Source organism: Pipra filicauda, unplaced genomic scaffold, assembly GCF_003945595.2.
Source record: "Pipra filicauda isolate LSUMZ 115617 unplaced genomic scaffold, ASM394559v2 scaffold230_size2164044_pilon, whole genome shotgun sequence".
In the NCBI taxonomy this organism is placed as follows: Eukaryota; Metazoa; Chordata; class Aves; order Passeriformes; family Pipridae; genus Pipra; species Pipra filicauda.
The window spans coordinates 700,842-721,781 of NW_024104344.1; the positions used below are offsets into that span (position 1 = coordinate 700,842).

The 20,940-nt window shown below is 38.2% G+C and overlaps 1 protein-coding gene across 6 annotated transcripts in view; it reads right to left on the reverse strand.

The window, feature by feature from the left end:
- FHOD3 (formin homology 2 domain containing 3) overlaps nt 1-20,940 on the reverse strand; it is a 386,338-nt gene that overhangs the window by 320,386 nt on the left and 45,012 nt on the right. For all 6 annotated transcript variants that reach the window (XM_027711038.2, XM_027711032.2, XM_039381552.1 and 3 more), the window contains exon 3: nt 9,715-9,779. In XM_027711038.2, coding sequence (XP_027566839.2) covers nt 9,715-9,779 — 65 coding nt within the window. The remainder of the gene's footprint in view (nt 1-9,714; nt 9,780-20,940) is intronic.

The window sequence follows — 20,940 nt, forward strand, 5'->3', positions numbered from 1 at the left end:
GGAACAGCTCATGTGGTCCCCATACACTGCAGAATAAGCTGTACTGCTAAAAGGTCTGAGGAAAACTCCAGCCCTCAGGCACGGGTGAGATCAATTCCAGGCCTCCTCCTGTACCCAACCTGCCGAGAAGCTTTCCACACTCTCAGCTGTCCCTATTTCACACGAAGTCAAGAAGTAAGCAAATCTCTTCAGTGGCATTTGATGCTGAACAGGCTTTTAAGTGTCCATTGAACCTAAATTTAGGATTATGAGAAGAAGTAAGGAACACATCCAACATTTATATTTCACTCCTCAGCACAGGAACAAGTTAACTTGACACACCAGTTTTAGACATTCTGAAGTTATAACCGGCCCTTAAAGCTGAAGTGTAAACCTTGTTGACAGCTACAGGGAGAAATAAACCTGCAGAAACAGGGTTTTTTTTTAAGCACAGAGTTTACCAACACACTCCAAGAGCAGAGCTAAATATTTAATGTCTGAAAGGTTAAAAGAAACCTGATATATAACTTCATACATACCAGACCCATCTCAAACTGTTAAATATGAATTGACATGGCTTATGACATCCTACATCTTAAAACAGCATGCTGCTCAGCCACAATAACTGCTGGGGTTCTAAATTAAGAGGTTTTAACTTTACCTCTTTGGAGCCTAAATTTTTATGTGCCGTATTCAGTCTTGAGCAGGAAAAGAAAACCTTAAAGGAGCTGTTATCATTATTAAAATATAGATGCTGTACATTAAAAAACCCAAACAAACCAACAAAACAAAAAACAAAACCGCCACACCCAGAAAAGGGCAACTTATGATTAAAAACACTTGAAGACATGAAAAGATATGAAACAAAGCAAGTATTTTGCATTACATACTAGTGCCAATGAAACATTGCCACCCACCTCTCTCTCTCTCTTCCCCTTTCCCAGACAGATACCATGATTTCCTCAATTTCATCAAACTCATACAAGTACAAAACCATAATGACAATGAGTGGTGGTTCTTCCAACACTGATGATCACATCTGACCACGGCATGTTCTGAGCTCAACATGAGGATTTCATCTAAATGCTTCCACAGGTACTGTCACAATATTTTGCATGATAGTAAACACTTTATTCTTGACACTGGATAGATTTGGTGGATATGTCACTTGAAAGTCTTGGAGAAACCAACATACATTACATCAGGGTACTCTGCCACCTGTTTCAATAATGCTCCTCAGTCTTTGAAGTATTTCCTTCAAAAAAGAAAGAAATTGAGAGGCACAGAATTTACAAATTAAACCATCTTAATTTCTACAGAAATAAAAGCAGCTGCACATGAAAAAGATGAAAAGAATATAAATGAAAGAGGAATAGAATAGCTGAAGGCAAGGAAAGAACAGTACACATTATTTGAATGCCACAATGAAAATCAACAACAGAGAGCAACTATTTCTTGACTGTTGAATTATGAGATACTGCATTTACCATTAAATATCATTGTGGAAAGGAAGTTAATAAACCTCATGAAAAATCAGTCCAACAGCATTCTGAAACCCCATGTATTTTATGTCATCTTCCACTATATGTATAGGTCCATGCATCTTAGAACACCTCAGAGAGGCAGGGACTATATTTACCCTAATTCCACTTAAGCAAAATCAGCATCCATCTGCCTTCCTTACAAATAAGGAAGTTTCTAATTTCTCTTCTATAGTTTAGGTGCTTAATTTTGTTTTACTGCTATAAGTTCTGCAGAGTAAAGCTTAAACCAAGATAGAGTGTTCTAAAGTTTCAAGAGAATTAATCTGAATTCAATTCATTTGGTTTATATTTTCTGTATAGAAGAAGTTTACAAGAAGGCAGAAAACAAATCATTCTGTTCTTTTCCAAGTGTAATGCTAATTTATTTGTAGATATTTAATATGAACTTTTTTCCTTAATTAAAGGCTTGAACAGGCTGTACTTCAGTCTACAGCAAAATGAGTTCAATAGTCTGAACACCAACCATAAGCAAAAGGATAACACTGTCTGTCAACACAAATATCTATAAAGTAAGTGGGAAGTGCAAATAGCTAAAAATGGAAACTACATGAAAACTAACAACAGGTATTGATTTAAGAGGTGGTACAAAATTTGTTATTTTATTTTCCTTTTAAGGAAACTATACAAACTCCTACACTTACAGAGAGTTAGGATACCCCTTTGATACACCATACTAATTCACTACTTCTTAGGATACTTCATACTAATTTTCCTTCTTTGCTTTATGAGGAAATGGTTTCTTTTAAGGTACCATTGAAGATGATTGAGGAATTTTTATTGTTGTTGTTTTGTTTAGAAACAAGACTTATTTTAATTCTCACTATGTCTTCAGTGTCAAAAGTAGATTCCTTCTCCCTTGCAGATCTTTACACATTGCAAAAAAAAGGGCAAAGTTGTCAGAAAAAAAAAAACATGTCAGAAAGAGGATATCCCAATTCAGACATTTCACTCGATTTCTGCAATACTTCCCAGTGTGAGTCGAGTCAGATAAGCTTTCAAATTTTAACACAAAGCTTCCCAAGACAAGAAAAGCATCCCACTAGCACGCTCCACAGAAGCCCCTTCAAAGCTGGAACAAGCCCATCTAAAGCAGGAATCTACTACTTTTAATGTGACAATCACCGCTAACAGAGGCTTTATCTGCTCTACAGCTTCTTGGTTCTTCTTGCTACAAAGTCTATTTTAAGTATTATAATTTAAATTAAATATGCAGAGACTAATCTTGAAAATTTACCTGCTTTGTCTCAAAGCAGGATTCTGAGATCCTACAGGACTGGTACAGAACTGGGATAACAGAAGGCAAATCACAAGTTATGGTGAAAGTACAACAGTTCATCCCCACAAAGGAGGCTGACTAAACACACACATGAGGAGTAGAACAGGAGTCTAATATTTCAGTTTAAAGAGTTGTACATTTTTAAAGCAAACCCACAAGTTATTTATATGGATAGATTTTTCACAAAGTAATCTGATCTGGGAATCGGGGGATTTTACTTAAAGCATCTGTGTTCCACATTCTCAGGAAAGAAAATTTAAATAATCCTAAAAAGCTGAAAAAGGTATTTTATCATAGCCTTTGCAGCTATTCCACATTTCACTCAAACTGAAAGCTTGGGAGCTGAACCAGATATCTCCAATCCCATCTGGAAGGAGGGCCCAGTAAGTACTATGTGCACTGTCTTAACTAGAACTCAAATTATTCTATTAAAAAAGCCTAACCCTTAAAAAAAATTCTCCCAAGCTCTGGCATTCCTTTTCACGTTTTTTCAATTTGTGTGATGTCAGTTTACATCTAATAAACATGTTGTTTATTATCTTCATTTAAGTCAGGACTTTTACCAAGTTACAGCAAGAGTCATAGGAAGCATAGCATGATTACAAATCCATAATGCATACAGGATCCCTGTGTAGCACCACTGAATTCATTAATCACAGTCTTTTTGGTCCCAATTATGCTAAGAAGATATTCGATAAAGCAATTTCACCTCACCTCTCTCTCTCCTGTTACCATCAGTGCAAAGAAGGCAAAACCACAGCGCTTCCGACAAATTCTCAAGGCACCTCTTTTGTTCCCTTTAAATTAAATCCGAATTGGTTGCACGTTTTACTGAACTGCTAATGCTCTCCACATGTTCCCTCTCTCAAACTGAAAATGTTTTCTATTAGGAATGCCTAACACTGAACATAAAACTGTAAAATGTCCTTCAAACAACCCAAAGTTCCTCTCTTTCGCTGGAACATATCAGTACTCGCCCAGATGAAGACCCCACAGTCCCACAACTAAGCTTCCTTTAGGAAAGCTTTTTAACAAGACTCCTTTTCTTAGTGTGTTCAGAAAATCCCTTACCAAAAGAAAGCTGTTTATTTTAAAATCCATAAGTTATTCCTTTGAAAAATAAAATCAAAGTTTTAAAGCATGAACTACAGAAAGTTCACATTGTCCATGGCCGTGAAAAACCTACTGTGGTACTCAGCACACAACAAACACACACATGCCAGACAGATGAAATAGAATAAGGATATTTGCAGGTAGGAGTATCTCATGTGAGACAGTACCAATAACATGGGCTCTAGGCACAAGCTTAACTGCTCTCAGAGAATGAAATGCAACATGGTTTCACATTTCCTTAGCATGGCAGCACTGGCTTTTCTATGCTTCCATGCTATACACCTAAGGGGACAAACAATGCTTTTTCCCCCTTCAGTCCACGTATCAACTTGTCTGCAACAAAGGGCCAGGTATGGATACAGACTCAAGACAGCTTTTTTCTTCCTGAAAGCACTGTGGTTCCACTGGGTAGGAACTTGTTCCTTCACATGCCTGAGGTGCAGGTCCTACCACAAGGTTCAACAGATGCATAAATAGTTGCAGGCCGTAATCGTATCTTCTGTAGCATACGCAACAAGTCCACATAATGGATAACAGAAGGGAAAACTGTACAAGGAAAAAAGGACTAGCTGCATAGTTCAGCTATTACAGGACAAATAAAAACAGCTGGCTTCTACTAGCCCCCTAGTTGCAACTAGCTTACAGCTTTTCCCTCAGGTATCCCAGAACAATGCAGGCTTGAGAAGGTATTTATGGCTGCATTTCATAACTGATATCAAGAGTGAAAGGATATCAAGAAGATAATCCCAAGAGCTTTGTGGAAAGGCTGGGTTATTGGTGCTAACACTGCTGGTTAATGCAGATGCCCTAATAATAGGGGCTAGAAACAGCCACTGTGCAGCATGGCAGACCTTGTGTCACAGACTTGGGAATAACCTGCCTCTGAGCACCTGGGGATGGACGGGGAAGGATGGGGCCTGCTGCAGATCACTTAAGCACCGTGCTCTTGTAGCTCTGCAAATGCTCATGTGCAAAAGCCAATAGAACAAGATTATAAAATCGTTGGAACAACTAACACTGAAGCTATATTACACATTTAGCGTGACTCTTGCCATAATATACTTGCACACTGTTTAGGGCCCTCTCTGGATCAAGCTATGTAATGTAACATACACAAATATCTATGCAAATTATTTTTAATCTATTGACAGATGAAAGACTTTGCATAAGTATAGGAAGGAGTTATAACAATAGAAAAAAAAGTAATTTTATAATGCAAAAACATTTAAAATAACTGACTGGGGGGTACTCTGTGTGTGTGTTGGTTAGGGTTTTTTTATTTGTTTGATTTGTTTTTGGTTTGTTTTTTTTTTTATTTTAAATAACAAACTGACATGAAGAGGTAGTAAAATTTAAAATACTGCTTGCAACATTTGCTGACCTTCCAAGATACAGTACTCTAAGTAATCCCAGGTCAATATGTGTACTCAGAATCACATCAACTTTTGTTATTTGCATTCTTCTTATATTACATTGTATTAACAATTCAAGCTTATGTCAAACTGCTTTTGGCAGAATTATTCTAAGTCACTGTCATGGATCCCTGTTCAAACATCCTTTTCAGTATTGATTGCAACTCTTCTGATTCAACATCACAGACGTAAGCATCTTAGAAGAGGACATGGGTGTCTCTTGAGCTAAATACTGCATCCATATATGTAAGAGGAAATGGTACCTTTTCTCTCAGAAGTCACTTCAGATTTTGAGAAAAAAACTACCAAGAAGCAATGAACAGCAACAGCTACAAATAGAGTTGTCCCAGCAAGTACGCAATGGCTACACCAAGTCACTCTGCAGGAAAAGCGAAGCTTGTAAAGATCTTTAAAGCTTCACTGTCAAAATGTTGCTCTGACTAAAACCCTCCATTTAGTTTCAGGGGTTAAACCTTTTAACACTGTTGGTGTTCACTCTGTATAGCTACCTCCTCATTTACATTAGACTTTATTAAGGCTTCAGCTGAGCCCTGTAATTGTTAAAATATATACAAACTAAAATTATGTTAAGGCAAAACTAAATACAAACAAAGTCATACAGCTGCCAAAAGTACTAAAAAGACTTTTCCCACAAGGGTATTAACTCGTAATAAATGTGATTTGAATACAAGGTCAAATTTGAAAGCCTGTGAGTAAAAAAATCCTTGAGTTGACACTATCTGATTTAAGGATCTGCTCACAGCCCAGAAGGCCAACTGCATCCTAGGCTGCATCGAGAAAGGAGTGGCCAGCCAGTCAAGGGATATAATTTTCCCATTCTACTCTGTCCTTGTAAGACCCCATCTGGAGTACTGCATCCAGCTTTGGGGTCCTCAGCACAAGAAAGAAGTGGACTTGTTAGAGCAGGTCTGGAGGGCAACAAAGATGCTCTGATCACCTCTCCTATGAAGACGGTTTGAGAGAGCTGGGGTTGTTCACCCAGGAGAAGAAAAGGCTTCGGGGAGACCTCAAAGCAGCCTTCTAGTACTTAAAGGGGCTTACCAAAAAAAAAAAAAAAGAGGGAGAACAATTTTTATATAAACAGACAGTGATAGAACAAGAGGCAATGGTTTTAAAAATGAAAGAAGTCAGGTTTAGATTAGATATTAGGAAGAAATTCTTTACTGTGAGGGTGGTAAGGCACTGAAGCAGGTTGCCCAGAGAGCCTGTAGATGCCTCATCCCTGGACATGTTCAGGGCCAGGTTGGATGGGGCCCTGAGCAACCTGATCGAGTGGATGGCATTGCTGTCCATGGCAGGGGGTTGGAACTACATGATTTTTAAGGTCCCTTCCAACCCTACCCATTCTATGATTCTATGATTCCTCTGCTAGGTCTTTGAACATCAACAGGTACAAACATTAATCTAAAATTTTCAATTAATTATGTTCTCTGAATAAAACTGGTTTCAGCAATACTCTTTTGATATTAAAAAAATTCTAAATATTGAAGTGTGTATTGAACCCATTTAAATTTACTGCCTTGATTAGTCCTCATAATTCAATCACGATGAAGCCAAAATGGGAAAAGAAACAGAGAGGTATTTAAAAGAAATTTTCTTCCTCCATGATGAAAGTCCTTAGTGTGAACATAAGACAAGAACTCAAATTGAGAGAAAAAAAAGAAAGTACTAATTCATTAAAATGAGTGAGATGTTTAAGAATGACTGGTATGCAACAGGGTAGAAACTACCACCAACTTTTGCACTCAAGTTACTAAGTATTATCCTTTCACTGTCCTGCTTAAAACAAACAAACAAACCACCAAAAAAACCCAGCCAAAAACCCCAAACATCAAAAAACAAAAAACCACCCACCTGACACGGGACTTGCTAAGTCTTCACAAGTCTCAGAAAATATTGGCCTGTAGTCAATACATCCTCTGACACTAAAGCCCAGAAAATTCCTTGAGATCTGAAGACACTAATGATGGAAAACTTTATCTGGACATCTGAATACAAACACTTTTTTATTTCTCAATATTTAAAAGTACAGTGAGTTAGGAAGAAGGAAAAAAATATTGATCCAACTGCCAAATGGGAAAGTTTATGGCAGGAAAGCTACTACTTTACACCTCTTAGCTCTTAAGAGCAAAGTAAAACCCTGAACGCAAAGATGACAGGAGGCTGTGCAGAAAGGTGGCTACATAACAAACCCCATCTTCTAAGAAAGCAGCCCTAGCTATCTGTTGGGGACTTTACAGAGTCAGTAACATTGCTAACCACAATGCTTTCCAAGCATACTGTAAAGACTGCAAGAAAATAGCCAAAGCAAGACAGCTTTAGTCCACATAACACCATCTCAGATTCCTCTAGCTCCTGGCTTCTACCCCAAATATGTAACACATCTTTTAACCTCTAAACCTAATGCTTACAGTTCAAAAGATATGTTAATAGGCAGTGGATGTGTACACACATGCAAAATGAAGAGAAGTAGTACCTACTGTGCCAGTGAAACAACTGTACTATTTTGTGACACATTTAACTGCCAAGTACAGCTCACCAAACAAGGCCAGTACTAAGAAACACAGATTGTCCCCTGACTCTTTCAGACTATCCCATACCAAAAAATAAGGCATGTTTGATATGCAAAAATGGAAAAGAAAATAAGAGAGAAGAAACTACACTACATCAATCTATGGGCTGAAACAAAAACTTACCCCAAAAATCTAAACTTCAGCAGGGGGGATGGAAATTAGAACCAGAACTTGCATTTGGCTCTTCTGCCTATAATGAAGCAAGCCAAAAACCCATATCCAAACACACCTCTTCTCTAGAAGTTTGAAATCTGGACTCAAATTTTGCAGCCTGGCTTCCTCCGCATTCACCACTGAATGTATCACTGCTGCCAGAGAGTAACAGCACCTGACAAGGGAATGCACTTTCATACAGGAACAATTAAGATACGTGCACAGTAATATGCCTAATTGCCCACACTGAGCTTGAATGAAAATATTAGGACAGTGCAATCACACGTGGAAGCTCAGAACCTGATGTGCTCTAATTCCTCAATGGCTGCACTCTGGAGAAAAAAATTTACATGAAAATTCTTTTTATAAAACCTCAATCCAGGAAACATATCAAGTCTTGTCTTGCTGCACTGGTCTGTTTTGCCAAATATACTTCCAGACCTAATAAGAACAATCTTCTTCAAGCTGTTCCTAATTTCACTCACATTTATAAAATCAGCTTAGACTTTGCAGCATCTCTGTTCCTCCTCTAACACTTAACACGTAGGCTTGCTCTACTGTACTTCCTCAAGTCAATGGTAGTAGAGGACAAAAAATGTTCCTGTATGAAGCAGCCTAGAGATCGCTCTCAATGGGAGGTATTTGAGGAATTCTGTAGGTTGCTTATGCTCAGTTCAGATTTTCAGAAATGCCATTTCATAACACGTCCTGGGGGCAGGGGAAAAAAGTTTAGCTGTATTTAAAGCCTACAACAGCAGTGTCACTGCAGAAATGACACAAAACTTTGACTTTCTCCTCTTCCTTTTAAGGAAAATACCTGTATTTCAAGGTTTCAGCTATTATCTCTTGAAGCAAGAGCAACAAGTTAAATGTATTAGAATGCTGAATACACTGTTGTTGAAAACAAAACAGGTGACTGTGGCACAGACATACAGGAATTTATTTATTTTTTTAAACCAGCCTCCCATAACATATATCATAGTATCATCAGAACATGAACATCAGCTTTGCCACTAACACTCACTGAAACACTCTGCTCCATAGAATGCTGGAGAACATACTAACCCCATCACAGTACATCAACCTCTGTTCACGCAACCCTAAACCCTTTTGACACACCCTTTATGACTTTCATCACACTTTTCCTCGTGACAGCATTGTTTTAATCAGGGTTTTTAAGACACTGACACTGTGATAATGACAAATATGCAGCCAAAATCTGCAAGATGTGAAGTAATAAATTTTACATGCTATTAAAATGCATTAGTTAGCTATCAGCCAACAAGTCTTCAAAACCCCTTCCCAATCCAGAACACAATCTTCTTTGGACACACATAAAGACTGTGACAAGACAGATAATCAAAGATTCTCCAAAGCACCTCCCAGCCATCACATTTCACTGTCAAACACTATACTTCACTGTCAAACACTATATTTCCCTGGGATGTTTAACATGCTTTAAGGATAGTGTAACTAATGCAACCTAATTTCAGTACACAAGCAGAACAAAAAGAAAAAACCAATTTATTTGCCATTATCCTCAACTTGGAACACAGCAACTCTGATTGATACTCCCCAGATTTGCTTCTTGGAAATCGATTCTGTTTATTTCTTCTCTTTCGGACACGTGGACCTTAACTTACCAATGCAGGCATGGACTCTCACCGACAGCTGGGTCCTCAGAATTATACTGTGCTTCTTGCCTCTCCTAAAAACAGAAGAGAAGAAAAATATATAAAGGTGTAGGGAGGAAGCAGAGGAGTTGGGAATGAAGCAATGAAGTTGAGCCTAGGAAAAAAAGGGTGGGAGGTAAGGGAAGGTATTACAAATTATATATTTGTTTCTCATAATCCACTGCTATTTTAATTTGGAATAAATTAATTTCCTCAAGTCGAGTCTGTTTTGTCTATGAAAGCAATTGGCAAGCAGTCTCCCCATCTTTATCTCACTCAGTGAGTTTTTTCATCTTCTATTCCCTCCCTGCTGTTGAGGATGGGGAGTGAGAGAGCAGCTGGGTGGGCATCTGGAAGCTTGCCAAGGTCAATCCACCACAACCCCTCTCTAGAAATCTGTATTAGACAAGTACCAAGTGATGACTGCACATTTTAATTTTCACAGAAATATTTTAATGCTAGCTTTAGTCAAGCATTAAAAGAAAATGCAAGTTCAAACAAGAGGTTAACAACACTTTCACAGATCTGCTCATGCAGCCTAATCAGTCTTTAAAGCACAAAGATAGCTGTGTTTTCCATGCAAAGAGGCAAAACTGAGTCCTCCTTCACTCTGGCTTTCAGTTCCATACTGAGATTCCATTAAATGGAATGAGTATTTTAATTAGCTGCCACATACCTCCTTTGTTTTTCAGACAAATTAGTATTAGTTGCACTTCTTCAATCTGGACAAGAACACTGTTCTTGATTTCTAGGTGCTACACCTGCAAACTGGCATGAAGACATGGACAGCACTTTGTCTCCATGGCAAAACCTGCTCACTTGAGGGAAGGTGGGAGGGTAAAAAAAGCCAAATGTCTTTTCTGTTTGCACAGCAGCATATTCTTCCATTACAATTTCATACAGTCTTTCCCTCTTTTCTAAAGAAGTTTCATGATGTTTCTCAATATAAACAATACCTTTTTTTTGGTAGCTCTCCAAGCTTTAGCAGTGGTGCTACTTCTCCCTCTACCTCACCTCCCTACAAAGACCCCTGAAACTTAAAGCAAAACTTTGAGCAAGCTCTCTTCTACAAGTTCCGTTCTACACTATCGTCCCAACTGTCATGCCTCATAAGACAGAAAATTCTCACAAACATTTATTTCTGTCCTTATCTCACATTGGTCACATTGGCAATCTTTCCAGTCTACCAAAATCAATATGATTCAAACCCCAGAAATTACTAAGATGAAGACTCACTTGTAGTGGTGCATTTTCCCACTCCTTCCCAGGCTGCACTCTGATCATCACTACAGAGGCATTCCATGGGTTTAAGACATACTACGTATACCACACAGAAGCTAATTATAATAAGACCAGTGACATGCCAAACACCAAAAATTATGCAATTGCCTGCTGAATGCTTCTGACTATCACATCGCATGAATAACACTTCTGCAAAATGAAGATCACTGAAAATTATTACATCCATGATTATACACACACCAATTCATGGCAAGCATCTTACAATAATAAATGCCAAAAAAGGGGGTACCTTGAAATCCATCCATGATTTCACAGATTCATGAAGTACTGGCTAAATAGCATTAAAATACCATCAAAATATGTCTGTAGGCAAGTTTTTCCAGATACTAGGGTGGGACAGACAGACAATTTGCATTAAAAAAAATAGGTTCAAAAATACACTGCAGAAAAGAATTTTCAACAAAAAAGCTTCATTTATTAAAAACAAAATCTAGACAAGTAAGAAAGTTTGCAATCTATTCTTAACTAAGGCTTGTAGTTTTAATGACATGACTTCTTAAAAAACGAATAGGTTTTAGTGAGTGCAACTATTTATTAAAAAATGCCAAGAAGTAACAGAGTTAATAGCTATACAATTTAGCAGCAGTAGAGTAGGTAAATTTCACATATTGTGCTGACATAGCATTCTGTTAATCTACATCGAGATTAGAATTGTTATCACAAGAAGATTAACTGCTAGTCCTGGGAGTCACCAAGATACAAAACGTTTTTATATTCAACTTCTCTAATAAATTAATGTAAATAAACACAAGCCAACAGCTCACTGAGTGCCTGTCTTATGCAATAGAATGCTTTATTTTGTAATTATTTAAGTACCACACTACAAATAGTTTCAGTCAATTATACATGTCCAATATGTGATTTAAATGACATTTTAAAAATAATACCTCAATTGGCTGTCTTAAACAGTTATTTGTTTTGAAGTAAAGCCTATGTCTGAGCCAAGCAATTCCTCAAACAGAACAGAAATATCGAGAATGGTGTTGAGGGAGAAAGGGGGGGAAAATATTATTAAATAAAATGATAATAATTTAAAAATCAAAACAAACAAAACCAACCACACATCAAAAGAAACCAACACCAACACAATTTTCCTCTTAATGTTTCAAGGAAACTTTGTAAGGAATTTTTAAGAGAGCCTATTTTATTAAAACACTGACATCCCTTCTCCTCAGTTCTATACTAAAATTTAGTTGCTGGTATAAAAAACTGGATTTTTATGTAATTGTACAGTTAAGATCCATTGGCATTATTAGCAAGGCAGAACACAATTACTTCCCTGTCAAAGCTCATCTTTGCAAAATAGGAGAATGCATCAATTAACATACATTTTCTATTTCAATGTTTTCTTTCTTTCAGGGCAGGCAACCATTCAAACTTCCTAAAATTTTTCCGAAGGCCTAGATATTTCAATTCAATAAATGTAGTCTCCTTTAAAACAATCTCCTGTTTCTGGAAACACATTAATTTACCATTTAAAACCAAAGGAGAAAAATATTTTTCAAATATTCTTAATGATTACTTAATCACTCAATAAAAAAATTCACTAGATCAAGGATGTTAATTCTACAGAAGGCTGTGCTACATCCTTCTGGGTTCCTCTTGTTGCTTTCTACGCAGTACTTGATAACCATGGAAAGAGCCACAGTTTGATTGCACACCAGCAGATAAATTGCAATGGGTTTGATAACAATCTCCAGTAATATAGTTGACTGTCAAGTAAATTTACTATTCTTCATTGTATTTGCTCAAAAAAAACTGTAGCAAACATCTGATTTATCAAAAGGCTATCACAAGCAGAAGTAAAGCCACAATTTTAGCTCATGAACAACTTGGAGCTTTTCAGTTAACGTAGATAAGAGAGTGTCTAAGGTCTATTTGGGGGTTTGTTAGGGTCTGTACATTCTTCTATTCCTGAAAAATTTAAAGAATATTAAAAAAAACCCCTAACCCCATAAAGGCAAACGTGGATCTGAATCTTTCATGAAGCGCTACACACATTCATATGGCAACACAGCAACTAAGAGTGATGCATCTTTTTGGGATGCTTCTAGTTTTTTGTTGTTTTTTTTTTAAATAACTAGATTACAATAAGCAATCATATCCTACCCTCAGAGCAGTTTTAAACTAGCATATTCCCACGACTCTCATTTTACTCTGTTCCAAGCAGGGATTTCATCCATTCAGATTAGTGTTATCAGTCAGCTGTACATAGGGATAATTCTCGAGGATAACTCGGAGAGAAAAATCATTAGCTATGCTAGCAAGGACAATTACATAAAACCTCTTGAAAATTGTAGTAGTTTCTTTGTGCACTTATGTGTTTTGGTACTTAAACTAATAAAAGCATGCTTTCCCTCAGATCCCACCCAAGTTTCTGGCAAGACAGCCTAGATGTGGTGGAAAATGGATTCTAGAAGTTTCAATTCAAACTGGTAATAGCAGCAAAGGGATTGTAAGTCTTGAGGTCCAGAGCATGGACCTTATCGTTCCCATTACACTGGGCTAACAGCACAGCTTACCCCCTTCCTTATCCTACTTTGGTGGAGCACTGTAAAGAGCAACTGGTTCACAGTTGCAGCCAGCATGTAACTCGTGAAACTCCACATAAAAACCCACAGGTTAGATAAGGTTTAACCTCTTAAGTTTCACCAAATCTGGGAAAATAAAGGTGAAATCATATGCTGGCAAACAGTATAGGTACCTTGTATATTCAACTGTTATTAGATGGGAAGGTTTCCTGCTCCCCCAGCCTCCAACTTCCCCCATATTTAGTTTTTTACACTGCTATTAGGTGCAATATCGGTCAGTCGCTCACAGCGAAGCCAACTCTGAACCAGGTGGTGTCAGATCAGCCAGGCACACATTAACCTGGTCCCAAGAGTCTCTTGAAATAATCAGATGACTTTTTCATCATCCTTTGCAACCACTACCAAAGCAAACACAACAGATTACTGTACCAAGCTAAACTAACACCATGGGCTGTTGCCTCTTTACTGCAAAGAGAGAAGAGGCTGGATGAAAACTTACCTTAACTTAGCAATGCTGAAAATATTTCCAGACTTGGACAGCATTTAACACCAGCCTAACCTGACGACTTACCCTATAACAATTCTGCACCTAATTCTGCCTGATGTAACAATCTAACCATTATGAAAACCTATCTAACATAGATGCTGCTTTGAAAGTACACACGCTTAACACATGCTTCACATTTTGTTACAGCCTCTCATAGCACTCAGGTTTCTTCATGGACCATTAACCATCTCCAATAATCACATTCACATTTTCCAAGAGGAGTAGCTTAATGAGAACAGCATCCAACAAAAATTCCTACGCTTAAGAAGGAATCACTGACTCCCACAAAAGAAACCCGGACAATACTATGCTACCAGAAGCGTGTGGCAACAGACATGCTCTAGAGTGCATTATTCTTGCAAAGGTCTTTCACATTTTTATTTCAGAACCCCTGCATTTTCATCTTCACTTGCACACACCTTTCATGGAGTGGAAAACGCTTCTGTATTGGGGTATTGCTTCACAGTCAGCTGCTTCACAGTTTAAGGTACTCCACATCAGCAGTGGAAAACAAACTGTTCCTTGTTGAATGCATAAAGGATGAAATTTTTGCCAGAGTTCAAGCACTTGAATCTATCAGGTTTTCCCTGAAAAAGATCTTCAAGCCAGCACACACACAATAAGGAAAGTGTTTCTTAAACTGCTATTAATCAGACAGCATAAATTCTAGGCTTTGATTTCAAAGCTGTTAAGATATGGTTTGACTGCAGTTTCACTATGATATGCTTCTCCATTCAACTGCAGATTCAAGAGATGGAAAAAAAATTCTGACACTTTAAAAAAAAAGTTGTATAAAAGCCAAGTCTTTTGAAAGTGAGAGAGTGCACACATGTGCATGCAGAGAGGAATTAAGAATCTCTCTGAAACTCATCCGCAAATCTTACCCAAACAAATAACCTTTTTGAAGTTCTTGGTGATTATTATCCAAAGATCTAACTGTCATGTTCAAGCTCATGTTATTCCCATTGAATAATGGGAACAAAGGAGCTCAGGAAAAAAAGTCAATAATTAAAAAGAAGTCTTTTAAATGCTAAGATTCACTTCCAATATGCTTCAAATGAATGACAGCACTAGTAATCTATTCTGGTACATGACAGGCAGCTGAAGGCAAACACACACGCTCCTCCTCATAAGAAGTCAGTGGACTTTTGTCTCTTACCTAAGTTTTTCCATCTAAAAACTTAGTGTGAAGTCAGAATGTGTCTGCATCCTGTTCTTGCAATACACTTGCAAGTCATCTAATTATTTAGCATAGTGGTTTTATTCAGAGTATTCACGGATCGTGACACATTTACTAAAGTAACAATCGTGTGACAAGAGTGGACAAAAATAGGTAAACAGCGACTATTCAGATGTCTGTTCATTCTTCATTAAAAAAAACAAAACATGAAAGTTTAACTTAAAACTTTACTAATCCACATAGAAACAATCTCAACAGCATATTCCCTAAACAAAAACTGGGCAGCCAAAGATATGAAATAAGAACTACCTAAAGGCTGCTTTGGTCACTACAAGGTGCTGGGTTTTTATGTCCCCCTAGGCAGGGTTGCCATTTTTCTTATTTTTACCTCTTTTTAAACAGAAACAAAATAGGATAGAAGGAGAAGGGAGAAGAAAATGAGAAACTCAAAAGCATCAAGGGAAACATTCAAGAGATTCACCAAGTATGCATTATAAGCGACATGAATAGCACCAAATTATTTATTACTAATGTACTTTGAATATGTGTCAGTAAAGGTCTGGGTGGAGTCTTCTGCGTACCTCACCACAAGGCAATGATTTTTGCCAAAAGACAATGAATCAGTTTTACATACTGTGAAACGTAGGAAGTTCAGAATGGGGGAACATTTGTTCCATTTGTCCTTTTTAGTAGTTTATGTGCAAGCAAACCTCAGAAGCTGGAAAGTGAGAATCCCCTCCCCACTTTCTCTTCCTACTTTCTGAATCATCATGCTGATTATTTCTCAGTTGTTAATGGCTCTATTTCTACATATTAAAACAAAAACCTTCTAACAGACTCTCAAATATTTGAGGGCTGACTACTGCCTTCGCAGTCAGAAAATTGACCATTTTTCAAGAGCTGTCCTTATTCATGAACAAATCTATGTCCTATCACCCCCAAAGCTCAACCCATATATAACTGTTTTCAGTGTTATTTAGTGAAACACTCATAGCGTGAGCAGTTAGAGCTGTATCTTATATTTTTGTATTAAGAAAACACAAAATTTATGAATCGGCAGGTGTTGCTCTTTCAACAATAATATTGCTTCTGGTTAAAACAAAACCAAAAACATTGTTTCTACACTTCTTGTTAACCTTGTATCATATTCTTGCACAGAGACATATCACTTAACCAATGCTTTTAAGTTCTTAGGTTATATATTTCCCACTGCTGTCAGTGGCTCTCAAGCTCTGGTTGCACATTCCTCCCGGGAATCTTTACACCAGGTAATTTCTGGTCATGTGGTTTTGCTACCCACCTGTACTTTGAAGTTCATGCTACATCAGAAATTTAATTTAAAACCTTTTCACACTTGGCAAAACAGATGCCTTTCAAAAATCAGGATTTTTGAAAAAAAAATATTAGAAGAGCTGAGAACCTACAAGACAAGGAGGAAAGTAAAATAACCTCCCTGCAACTGAGTCACTTGATGCTTCCACCTCTTCAGGCAAAAAGAGTCCCTCTAGTGCTCCCAGCCACACTGTCAGACTCAGTTTTGGTTCCAGGAGAAAAAAGTCCCAGACTACTTTGGGTGATCTGAGTGCATTAGGAAGAGCACTGCCAGCAGGTCGAGGGAGGCGATCCTGCCCCTCTACTCAGCCCTAGTGAGGCCATGCCTGGAGTGCTGTGTCCAGTGCTGGGCTCCTCAGTACAAGAGAGACAGGGAGCTCCTGGAGCGAGTCCACTGGAGACCTATAAAGATGATTAACGAATTGAAGCATCTCTCTTATGAGGTAAGGCTGAGGGAGGTGGGCCTGTTCAGCCTTGAGAAGAGAGAACTGAAAGGGAACTTCATCAATGTCTATAAGTATCTGAAGGAAGGGTGTCCAGAGGATGGATTGAGGCTCTTCTCGGTGGTGACAAGAGGCAAAGGGCAGAAACTGACGCAGAGGAAGTTTCACCTGAACATGAGGAAGAACTTCCTGTGTGGGTGACCAAGAACTGGAATAGGTTGCCCAGTGAGGTTGTGGAGTCTCCCTCACTGGAGATACTCAAAAAACAACTGGACACAATCCTGTGCAATGTGCTCTAGGATGACCCTGCTTGAGCAGGGAGGTTGGACCAGATGATCCACTGTGGTCCCTTCCAACCTGACCCATTCTGTGGTTCTGTGACCAACTTCATTAGAAGTTCCATAGTTGCAGAGCAGAGGCAAACAGCACCTGCATAATAATTTTCATTCTCACAAACGCCCCTGCTACCTGACCTAATGCTGACTTGCAGAAGCAAGGGAGAGATCTAATTTTTTTTCAAAATGAAAATGAGCAAAAAACTGACTTAGTTTGTAAAAAATAGTTTTAATAAATTTTCATCAACATTTCCCTTCTACTAGAAATTGTTCTCTATTACCTTAAGGAAAAAACCCCTATTTTTATGATTTTCCAGTGTAATTGATGATTAGATAACAAACTGAAGAAAATATCGTCCAAAGTGACCCAACACATTTTAAAGCAATGCCCTACTGGCTTAAATGGCCATTTACACTTTCTCAGAATGTAATTAATTTAACCAGACTCAGCAAGAACTATTTTAAAGTTGTCCTACTTTGCAGTAGAACATGCATATGTGTATGTAAGCACATAAAGTCTACTTTGCACTGATTAACATACTACTTTGTGTTTCTTTCTGCTTTTTGGAAGTTTTCCAATAGCATCATATTTGGCAAGGGCTTCTTTGTAACTTGACATACAAATTCTTAAATATAAAACACTGCCCTCAGGCCACTTACTTCTCCATATTAATTCCACTCCGGAAATGGGCTTTACATTTATTGCTGGGCCATCAAGGTTTTTGCTAGTGAGCACAATTACAGAGCAGTAAACGTGAAATAAATTTCTATTTTGCTGTAGTCTTAACCCTGGCAGTAGTCACCAGTTTTCACAGCTTCATTACCGGAGATCCTGGGCTAGTCACAGATTTGCAGTGGTTTAAGCTGTTAGCTCACAACCGGAGGTTATACTGGAGACAATTTTATCAGAAGCGGATTACCACCTTAGTTTAGTTGTTGGTAAAACAAACACGCCCCACACACCAAGCACATAGACAAATGAATTCCCATGGGGTAAAACAGAGTGTGAGTTACACGAATCTCCCCCGCGATTACCACAGGGCAGGAGCAGGCACAGGAATAGTTGCCATGGAATAGGAAGTGTAGCTAATTCACAGCTTTTACTAATTACCCAGCACAAACTCACCCAGCTGCCCACATGCTCTAGGCAATTGCGCTGCTACTATAACAGTTTGCACCAGCAGACAGTGAGTGCACACGATGCTGTTGCTGTCCCACGTTTGGATTCTCAAATCAATGGTTTTACTTGCCACTGGAGCTGAGTTCGGAGTAGTCCTATAGTGCTTTCTGGCAGCCCTACCTGAAGCCCTGCAGACGATCTGTTTATGGAGAGAGAAAGGGATTTCCTCCTCACAAATTGAAGAGAAACACATTTCCAAGCCTCGAGAGCTGCTCACTTAGCTTATAGCCTCCTCATCGAGGAGGAGGGCAGAGTGCAAACATAGCTATTAAGGAGCTTCAATGTTAATAAAATTAAATGGTTTTAAATAGAACATCTGGCATCAGCTGTTTCCATAAGCTGTTTTTATTTAAGTTTCCACCATAAAATACTGGACTTCTCAGCTATTTTCACATGTAAACCTGAATGCCAAATTAGGCTATCTTTAAAAAAGTTGTCCAAGGAAAAACTGTAAGAATTATTCACACGCTTTTTGGTTTGGCACTTTATTTGGTATGTAACAGCCTGGGAGAGAGCTAAGCACAACAGTATTTTTGCAATACAGTTTGCAATGGAAATGATTTTTGAAGAAAAGCACTCTTATTGCATTCATTTGCCAGCAGTAATCACTAAAATTCAAAAATAGCAGATCTTCAAACGTTTCCACAGGAACCTTGGTACAGAGGTAGATTTTTCCCTCAACAACAGAGATGTCTGAGTAAACTCTGGGGCAAAGTGGGAGCAAAATAGACACAGCTGTTACAGCATTGGCAAACAAAAGCTGTAAAATCATGAGTCAAGTTCTCAAAAAAAAACTCAACAGGAAAACATGCTCACAAAAAAGAAAACCACCCACAAAAAAACCGAACCCATAGGACAAAACCAGACCGCAGGAACAATTCAGCACATGGGTTAAGAGGACTGTGTCCCTTCACACTTCACAAGTGTCAGCTCCAAGAGCTGCCCATGACCTGCCCCAGTCAGGTCTACCAATTCCAGGCTGCTGCTCCCCTCAAACCAAAACCACGCAGAGCAGAAAGAACTCGTGAAGCCTCCTTGCCCAAGCAGAGCAGAAAGAACTCGTGAAGCCTCCTTGCCCAAGCCAAGGAAGGCGCTACTACGGATGCTGGCTCCTCAGTTGGATGGAGTGTGGTACAGTTTTGAAGACTGCAGCACTTGGAGAAAGGCAAAACCAACTCTGCTTCCCTTTGAAGGACATGTTCAGCATATCAAAGTTAAGACTATGCAGTACTACCACTTTTTTTTGTATGCCATTTGCCTGAAGGTTATCCATCTAGACTGGAACGAATTTGTAAGGTGTATGGACTGCACCCCCATTTTACCCTCCCAGATTTCAACTACACACCAGAGAGAGTTGTGATGGCTGTAATTTCTGCTCTTACTGTCACACTCCAGCTCCCTGCTGGACAGTCAACCAAAACAGGGGATCACAGGTTCTTTTCACAAGCCCATGGATCTTACATCTTGTGTCTTTTCATGTGAGAAAAGTGGCTTGCAGTCTCCGACCTAAATATATGCAGAAGAGATTTACTTCTACACCATCAAGGCAGCTTTAAAGCTGAAACTACGTGAGAAGACAAGCCATGGTCTGCAGTAGAATTTATTGAAGTTTGCTACTATATATGCAGATGCTTGTTTTCTAAATACATTTTACATTCACACATCAGTATTCATTCTTTAACTACAAAAGAAGAAGCATTTAATGACAAGCAAGAAACCTTAATTCAACAACCATTTCTGCACAAGATATTGTGCCAAGCAGATCCACTGACAAGAAATCCTTATCTCATAACTGATCAATAATTCCCAAGGTAGAACTTTAAACTGTTAATTGTTTCCATCTTACTTTCAGAGCACATCCTTCAAAGCCACATGTCTCATTTGTCAGGCCTACAAAATATATGCACATTTGCGTAATTATTTTGATTACATGCTCTGGAAGTGTGAATGCTCAGAGACAATGCTTGTCTATTGTTCTCTAGAAGGGAAACCTTGTCTTGGGTTAAAGACAATAAAACAGACCTGTAAATTTATTTCATTTTGCTGTCAAGGGTTGCTGCAAAATAACTATGAAAACAAATTTCTACAGTTCCACCTAAAGATTAGTTTGAACATTCTATCTAATTTTTTTCTTTTATAAAGAAAGACATTTTATTAGGATTAAAAATTAAGAAGTTAAAAAGCTGCACAAAGTTTTGAAAACATAGGTAGTAATAGCTATTTTCCACCAACTTTGTGAGGGTATTAAAAAAGCATCAACTTAGTCATGCAGAAAAACAATGTATTTCATTAGGAATGTGAAATCTTAATCTTTACAGCCATTTATTCTGTAACAATAAAGTTTTA